This window comes from Indicator indicator, chromosome 3 (assembly GCF_027791375.1).
Source record: "Indicator indicator isolate 239-I01 chromosome 3, UM_Iind_1.1, whole genome shotgun sequence".
Classification (NCBI taxonomy): Eukaryota; Metazoa; Chordata; class Aves; order Piciformes; family Indicatoridae; genus Indicator; species Indicator indicator.
In genome coordinates, this window is record NC_072012.1 from 16,818,402 (window position 1) to 16,827,590 (window position 9,189).

At 38.9% G+C, this 9,189-nt stretch overlaps 1 protein-coding gene across 1 annotated transcript; it reads right to left on the reverse strand.

Annotated features, from left to right (window-relative positions):
- On the reverse strand, positions 1 to 9,189 carry NUDT5 (nudix hydrolase 5). The gene is made up of 9 exons (XM_054399623.1): positions 9,105 to 9,189; positions 5,245 to 5,312; positions 4,124 to 4,176; positions 3,402 to 3,509; positions 2,804 to 2,899; positions 1,802 to 1,903; positions 1,380 to 1,388; positions 608 to 661; positions 1 to 327 (listed from the first exon to the last, which is right to left on the reverse strand). The coding sequence occupies exons 1-9, from the start codon at positions 9,165 to 9,167 to the stop codon at positions 218 to 220; spliced, it is 663 nt and encodes a 220-aa protein (XP_054255598.1). The 5' UTR covers positions 9,168 to 9,189; the 3' UTR covers positions 1 to 217.

A 9,189-nucleotide genomic window follows, 5' to 3' on the forward strand; every position in this document is an offset into this window, starting at 1 on the left:
CTTTATTGGATTATTTTGTCAAGGCATAACTGACTGAGCAGTTAGAAGAAATTATTTTTGTCAGTTACATCATTCCAGATGAAAATATCAGACTCATTCCTACACCTACTTCTGTTTGCTTGTAGAAGTAATGAAAAGGACCTTTAGTACAAGGAGAGCTACACTTTTTAGTCATCTGAATGGGGCAGTTTTCATCCAAATTTCTTATCATCCTGTTTTAGAACTTCATAAAAGGAACTTGGAGTGGTTTTTCTGCTGCACGCTTCAGGGCCAATGCATAAGTATAAACCCTGGCATCCACTGCAAGGTGTTCCTCTGATACAAGTTCTGAAAAATAAAAAAATAATAATTCATGACATGCTGTAAACATTTCTCCCTCACAGATTTAAGTTCTTGACTAAGATGAAGCTGTGTAGCATTCCAGACAAGAATCCTTAATGCTAACACCTCACACTGTCCCTAACTCTGTCACCTGGTCAAGTCTCTCAGCTTTTTGTTTAAGATAGAGTATTCTAGGAGGAGGAAGGCCTGGAAGAGCTATGAGAAGAGAGGGTAAGGATTTCCTGAGCCTCTCGTTAGTGCATTTTATGCCTCAGAAAGCTCTTACCATCAATTCTTTGCAGCAGGTCATTCTTTGGAAGTGAAATAACTTCCACAAATTCTAGGAGAGAAGAAAAATAAATTTAAGCACCTTTAAATTACTGAACAGTAGAGGAAGTTACCTCAGTGTCCTGTTTCTTGCAATTTAGAAGGATAAGCAAACTGACTTGATGCTCATCACCATCTAAAAACTGACCACAGATCACAAAAAGGCCAATCAAATGAGGGAAGGCAGTGACTGGGCTCATTTAAAAAGCAGGTTTGGCAGAAAGAAACTGGGAAAGAGCTAGGAAAAGTGTGCAGCTGAAAGCTATGGAGGGTAAGAATCCTTCTAAAAGCTGATCCTCCCTTCTGAGAATGGAAAAATACACTGAAGTGGACTACTGTTGGGCATATGCCTGTACAGTGATGGATTGTAAATGTGTTCTGAAGATCAAAGCAGCAGAAAGGGTTTATTCTAGAAGGATTTGCTTGCTTACACCTGCCCTGTCTGAATTAATCCTCTTTGTGGCTTGATCTACAGCTGTTGTGGATTTAGTAATTACTGTTTCCTGAGATACTGGTGCTAGAGGTGCAATACTTGAAGATAATTGATGTGGTAACACCTCACAGGCATTTTTATGTCTAGGCCAAAGTCAGTCTCATGCATGTTTGATTAGGGTCAGGAGATTAACCAAACCCAGATAAAAAGGCTTTAACTGACATCTTCTAAGTCCAACTTCCCAAGTGAAGGCCACACTTGACCTTACTGTCACTCTGAGCACAGCCATGTAACATACCTCCATCATCTGCAAGTAAAAACAAAACCAAATTAGTAATAAGTGAAGGATTTTGAAATACACTAGAATTTACATCTAAAAAACCCATTTTGATAACTGATGGACTGTGAGTGGCATGGTTATTACCTCCAGGGTAAAGCCCCAACTAAGAGGAATAGCGAGGTTCAAAAGTGCTTAAGGTCCTTGATGAAGTTTAGGACTGACACTCCTCATGCTGGGTGCACCAACACCTGACACAACATCCAGGCCTCCCCAGTGACTTTAGCAAAGAAACACAGCTCTGCTTATCCAGACTGCAGGATATCATTTGAAGGGGGCCTCCGTCAGCTGGGGCAGAAGAGATGCCATGGTAGGCATAGTTCTTTTAAACCCATTCTTTTGTTAGATTCTCAGGATTTTCAAATAAATGGTACAAAACTCACCAAGTTTTTGCTTAGGTCTTGTGTTTTCAGCCTCATCCCCATTAATGATGACACTCACAATGTGTGTTGTGCTGTTTGACATCCCTGGGTCCAAGCAGAGAGCTGCCAACAAGCACAGGCAGAGGTTCATTTTTCAAACACAGAAGTCAGGCACCTCGACACTTTAACAAAAGCCTTCACAGAAATGTATCTGGTACATAGGGAAGACATATATTTGGCATATGTTCACACTGGGAGAGTTGTGACAGGTTTGTTTTCACACATTCTTAGCAATAATGTTTCTGTAAGTCTCAGCTCTTTGACAGATTCTCTATAGGACCTGTGATCAGCAATGAGGTTTAATTTTCATCTCCTCCATCTCTCAGTCCCCAGCATGCAGTTTGACCCAATAATCACAAACCAAGTCTCAACTGTAATGGCATTTACTTGAAATCACATATAAGTGGCCTCACCTTTCCACTTTCTCAGGTTTTATCTATGATCCTCATTTTGGTTTATGTAGAAAGCAGTGGTCTGGCAACAACCATGCTCCAAAGGCTCTCTGGATTTACTCCAGTTATCCTCTCTTTCTGGCTCGAGAACCTGAGTACTGCCACCTCACTACAGCTGATAAAAGGGTGACCTCCACTCAGCCTGCATCATGTAGTTATTTTCTCCTTAAGTTCACAGATGCTGTTCATAGTAAGTCCAGCAACACAGACCTTTATACTAAAATGCCAAATCATAGCTTGAATAATTGGGTTTTGTGTAAAGGCTTTTATTTAATAGCCAAGTTTTTCTGAGTATGCATCAAACTGTTACTTAAACCCTGCATGTTTAACAGAAGTTCAACAACTGCCTCATGAAGGACTTACTGGTACAGGCACAGGATACTGCTCTCCACTATTCTGCACAGACGTTTCTGTATAGATTTTTCCTTTGGTTTAGAACATTTCAGACATTTAGAATAGCCATCAAAGACAGAATTAGCTTTGGGGGGGGAAAATAAGATAGAGCAAAGACCTGGAGTACATTCGATAACTTCCCCCTTGTACCCGGTTTCTTCCTCCAGCTCTCGCAACGCGGCGCTTTCTGCAGTCTCATTTTCCTCAATGAGGCCTGAGGGGTAAACGAAGCCCAAAACCAATTAACAACCCACCACTTCTCTGCAGTACCCATCCTGAGATCTAATCCAGTTTACAGAAGAGGTGAAACCCTGTTTCATGGAGGGATAAACTAAAGCATTAGGAACGACTGAAGCTCCTGGGTTCCTGATGCTGCTGCCCATATCTTCAAATGACTACAGAAGCATGCAAGCTTCCCAGGAAATGAAATTAATATTCTCATGAAGGCAAGAAGCCAAATGCTTTGACTCTTAGAGAAAGGAGGAGTGGAAGGAAATGCAATCTTCTAGCACCAGACTACTGTGCAAAACGTCTCCAATCTGCTAAAATGAACTCACTTTCTATTCTTCAATATCAAATATTCCTATTTCTGAACACCACACTGAGCTACAGAGCTCACCATGATTTTCTGGTTACAGCTATTTCATTAAGATTGACACTCCAAGCACACCTAAACACAGCTTTACATGACTATTCTTTATGTTTCAGTCACTTACCTGCAGGAAATTCCAAACAATAACCGTTAATTGGGGGCCTGAACTGTTTCACGAGGACAACACAGTCATAGTGGAGAGTTCTCTGCAGCACTGCGATCACAGCCACACCTACAAGCAGTGACAGAAGACACAAGTACACAGAGTTTGAGTGCAGCAGAAGCGAGTATTTAGTGCTAGCTCTGGAAAGGAATCCAAGCATTGTCACTCTGACTATGAAACCTTTAGATACGTGCTCCAGAATCCTGAATGACGAATTTAAGTTCCTTGTATCATATGTGGTGAGAGATGCCCAAAATGGCATCTTCAAAGTACCCCAGCAAACAAGAGGCTCCCATATCAAGCAAGAGCAAGCCTCAGCACATCTGTATCTAGGAAAGGGCTCTAATGCAAGCACAGACTGTTTGGAAGCCCCTCCAGCCCCTCATGACTAAATGAAAGCAGACCAAATACAACAGCAGTCTATGAGTTACTTTACAGCGGGGCATCCGTCATGCCTCTGAAATTGCTTCACTGTTCTGAAGCAAATACGATGACCTTGGGAAAATTCTTAGTAGCAAGGTTCAAATTCTTCAGCACCGAAGTTAGCATTTCGTTAGCTCACAGGTACGATTTGTTCCACATCCTCATTCATTCAGAAACACATCAGCTTCAAGTCTGCACTGTGAGTTAATCAGAAGAACTTTCACAGCATAAAAAGCAAATAAAAGTCACCAATGTCTTACCATCAGCTGAAACACCCTTTTTGTTGCCAGTACGCTTTACAGTTTCCCAAGTCCTGTTTAATACAGAGAAAAGAACAACTGAGCATGCAAGTTGCCTTCTACCCTTACTTCTTTCATTTAAAAATCAAAATATGCCATCACACAGTGAGGCCCCATAAGAAAGCAGCTGGACTTATGACTTAGGCAGGCCCAGTCATTACTGGCACTGTAAAAAGTATGATTTATCCTCCTTAAAGAGAGAAAATATTTAAATAGGTAATTAATAGTTGTTTAAGATCACTAAAAATAAGGGAAATAGGTAAATGGTTGTCATGGAACAGGCAAGTCTTATAAGTGGTCTGGAAAAGTGCAAAATAAATCTCTTTATACAAACATGCCAGATTTTGAAGGGCGGTTTCGTAACAAGACCACATGTATTCTACTTTTGATCTAACTTTTGCAGCTTGTAAACTCTCAGCTCAGTTACTTGAGCACACAAGGAGCTCACAGGCAAGGAAGAGCAGAGCTTCTCTCTCAAAATAAGCAATAAGCTGAGTCAAATCCAAAAATCCACCAGCAATAAAAATCCAATCTTTGCTGATCTTTAAAAGAATATTTTGCTGATGAGTTGGAAGGCACTAGATATAGCAATCAGTACTGAACTGAACACATGAAGGGAAGTGAAGCCACGCTGTCACATCTAAATAAATACAGTAAAACATACAAATTGGACAGGTGTGATAATATACAAGAGGACAGTCATTTGTCAATAGTATGTAAGATCCAGCACATCAGCAGGTAAAAAAGGAGCCCTTAATGAAACACCAGAAAAGCCACAGGATGGACTCTCTCATCACGACAGTCCAGTTGCAGAGCTACAACTTACTTCTGCCTGGTGTCTTTATAAAGACTGGAAGCACAAGGAAAACAGGGTTCAGTGTGCTCAAAAGGATTTAGGAGTTAAAATCAATCCCACATGCTACCATATCTGATAAAATAAGATTCTTTTTTTTATCTGACCAGTCTGAACTATAAAGGAATTGCACAATGAACAGATCTCATCTTGTCCTAACAACTAACCTAGGGCTAGTTTGTACAACTGGGAACATTAGAGGAATCTGAAATGCCAGAGAAACAATTACCTGGTTTTACCAAAGGGATCAGTGTATGTTGTTTCTTCAAGCTTCAACCATTTTCTTTCTACAATTACCTAAAATAAAGAATTTTTGTTAAATACCTTTTAAGAGTAATTCCAAAGACATTTGGGGGCTAAGAGAGAGAACACAACTGGGTTTAGATTCTTTTGAAGACAGAATTCCAGCATCAGAACACATGCAGGAACATGCAGCAACACTCCTGTAACTAATACGAAAAAAAAAAAACATTTACTTGAAGTTCTTGAATTGGAACAGAAAATAAGCTGAAAAGTAAGTTTTCTTAATGTGACTTTTATAATCAAGTCTCAATGAATTCAGCATGATTTCATGAACTGGAACATTCTCATATTTTTAAAAGAACTTTGGACAGGTCATGTTTCAGCTGAAATAAAACTGGTCTGCACAGACTCTAGCTACACTGGTGATCATGAGTGCCCACTTATCAGAGATCATGGCATGAGAAACTGAAAGCCAAACTATTTTGAAACTCCTCTTGCCTGCCATGATCTCAGACTATGGCCTTGTGTAGCTGCTGTTTTTTGTAACTGCCAGCAGTGGTACACACCTGCCCTTTTAGGATTTCTGAGAGCTGCTGATTGGGTGCTTGGCATTGGCATTACTACAAAATGTCTTTTCTGAGCTAAATGAGTTTATTTGCCCTGTGATGTTTCCTTACCTTTTATTTAATTTCTTTAAAAGAGAAAAATCCCCAGATATTCATCCAGCCCCTTGTTTAAGTAACTGGTATGTTGAGTGTTGAGCTTTGCTAAAGGCATAGGCAGACAAGAAGCTTGCCTCCAGAATTTTGCATCGAGTTGGCCGCAGGTCTGACCACAGAAACCAAAAGTAAATGGTAAGATGAACAAAATTACTTCCTATTGCTGCTGACAGCAATAGAAAAAGCATCAGCATGGGGAAAATAGGATCTGGGAAAAAAAACCCAGAAGATTAAATTGTAGCAAAGGATGAAGTCCAAAAGATCGTTCACGCAACTGGCATGCTGCAACCCTGTGGCCATGTAGATCTCAAACTTAAGAGTACGAGGTGCACCAACTGAAAAAAAAAAATCTAGAGAAATGAAACAGTGTATGATGCAGTTATAGCTAGAGTACAGAAGCACAGTACAGCATCAGTTGGAAGCAGAGGGCAAATCAGAAGTGATTTAGGTGTCCAGTGAATTATAACTGAGCTGGAGGAGCTCACCTAATTCTTAAAATGTGTTCTTCAGAACATCAATTGAAATAAAAATAGCACTCCTATGGTTGTGAATATGGCTACACATACTTTACAAGTAGGAGTCTGGGCATTTATTTTGGAAAATGTAATAGTTCCCCATAAGAGGAAATGGAAAAGCAGAGCTATGTGTTTTCTAAAGGGTTTTCTAATGGCTTTGTGGTCACAAAAACAGCAGGAAAGAAGATGAAGTATATTATGCTCATTACAGGTACAAGTAATTCCATTTGAAAGCATTCAGGTGTACTTTAAATAGCTTTGTATTCACTCCTAAATCATTGCAGAACTAGAGTACAGGAAGATCCAAAGAGAAATGGATGAAAATAAGGTCTCACTATTTGCCCAAGGAGAGGGATATCTATATCTATATCTATATCTATATCTATATCTATATCTATATCTATATCTATATCTATATCTATATCTATAACTATATCTATATCTATAACTATATCTATATCTATATCTATAACTATATCTATATCTATAACTATATCTATATCTATATCTATATCTATATCTATATCTATATCTATATCTATATCTATATCTATATCCACACACTTCAGTGAGTAAACACAGCCTAATTTTTGTGTTAATGGAATTTTTAAAACAATGCAGAGAACACAAAGGATTAGATTATTGATCGTGGTCCCATATTGCTGCAGCGTTCAACAGAACTGGCAGATGATTACCTTGTCATTAAGTTATCATTTGATAAGGAGAAAGGGGAAACTGGCTGAAATCAGAACCACATCACTGTCTCCAGGAACCTTAAAGAAAAAATAAATCCCTAGTCTGTGAGAAATTAGACCTATCCAAGTTCCCAAAAAAACAACAGAAAGGAGGGGAAAAAACAAACCAAAAAGTTTTATGTGTACAAAGCAAACAGTGTCAGGGTGTCTTTTTTTTTTTTTTTTAAACCAAGTATTCTTAAATACAATTTTTGGCCTCCAGAGTCATGGAGCAATAATTAAAAAGTACTATAGGACATGTAGCATATACATTTACTATGGAAGCAGCTCAGCAACCCTCTGAAGTTTGGTGAAACACTAGCTGCTAACAGCCAACAGAGTGAGAAACCAGGAAGTTGCCAGCTTTCCCTGGATGCAAAAAGAAAATTTTGTCACCTGCCTCATTGGGTGCACAATGAGGCAGGTGCAGAAACTGGCCCAGAAGCATTGCTTTACTAAATCCCTTATTTAGGGCTCAAGGACACTTTGCAGGATGTGTGGCACTTATAAAATGAGTTAATTTTTATTGCTTTATCTATTACTTCAGTAGGAAAATAACATCTGCTTTTGCTTACAGAAGCCTGACCGTGGTGTGTCAGTGTGAGCCATCACACCGTGGGCACCCAGTAATGAAGGAAATCACAGAATCATCACAGAATGGCTTAGGTTGGAAGGAACCTCAGAGATCATCTACTCCAACCTCCCCACCATGGGCAAGGATAGAAAATCAGCCACCACATTCATGGAAGAAGATAATCCAAACTCAGACCTCACAGTTACTCAACAGTTACAGACTCTCTTTTAACATAAGGGCTACTGGCAGAGGCATGGTAAATACTCTTCTGTATTAATCCCACAAAATTAATTAAAAAAACCTAAGTAGCTTAAAATGTGTAAGATCTAATTGCAAACTTCCAATGACACCAAAGAATACATTCCAAAGGAGGATAAAAAGAAAACATAAACCTGAAAAACCACAAGTCCTAATAGAAAACCCCAAAAGCTTACAAAGATGACAGCCTTTGCTTGAGAACTATTTTATTAATAAAGCACCCGAAGGGAAAAGCCATAAATCTATCCCAACAATGTCTCTTCTTTCCTGAAAAAGTTTTGTACCTTGAAACCTGAAGAAATTATAAGATTGTTCATTTCAAGGAAGGAAAGCTCGATAAAAGAAACTAGTTATGTTTTAACAATAAAATGACACTGTTACCAAACCTGCCTCTGACACTAAAGATCAATGTTTAAGAACACACTTAGAAGAGAACAGAAACAAATATAAGTAGTTTAAAATAGAGTGGAAATTTTCCCAATAAGCCCCCAGAAGTACCTCCAAATTCCTTCCTCAGGACTGGACCTTTTCTGATTCTATGAAGATGTCAGCACCATACGTTTAAAAATGTATCTAAATTTATCTAAATTCAAGCCCTTTCAGGAAGGATCAAAGAAGGCATAATGCCAAATGCTAAGGCAGCTCTCAGTGGTTCAGCACATTAAAGGAAAAGAAAACAAGGCTGAGTTTCATGATCCACCAGTCTCTCAGAGGCATCAGCATTATTTCCTAACACAACAAACAGCCTGAAGGCACCATACAAAACCTAACTGCCAAATAATGGAAAACAAAACAACCAATCAATAACAAAAAACTTAAAACAATGCAATACTGCAGGTTTCTCTCCCACATTGATAATTTGTATGATTATTTTAACAAAGAGAACTTCAATCACGTGACCATCAGAAAGAAGTTTTTTGTCTATTAAATAGATTTTACAAACACACAGCATCTCAGCATTTCTTACTCTGCACTCAAAACCATTCTGATGGCTCTCAAATAACTGCTATTTAACAACAAAATATGTCAAACCCAGCAGGTAATACCTCTTCTTTAACCACGGACTGTCTAGCAGTTTTTTGAACTTCTGTGGATGTCTCTGCTGCCATTTTCAGGGAAGTCTGGCTTTTC

Excerpts from the sequence above, each read along its gene's own strand:
- NUDT5 (XM_054399623.1), bottom strand. The coding sequence starts at position 9,167 with ATGGCAGCAGAGACATCCACAGAAGTTCAAAAAACTGCTAGACAGTCC. Across the intron at positions 5,313-9,104 it reads AGTCCGTGGTTAAAGAAGAG|GTAATTGTAGAAAGAAAATG; the intron begins GTATTACCTGCT and ends TCTTTATTTTAG. Across the intron at positions 4,177-5,244 it reads GATCCCTTTGGTAAAACCAG|GACTTGGGAAACTGTAAAGC; the intron begins GTAATTGTTTCT and ends TGTATTAAACAG.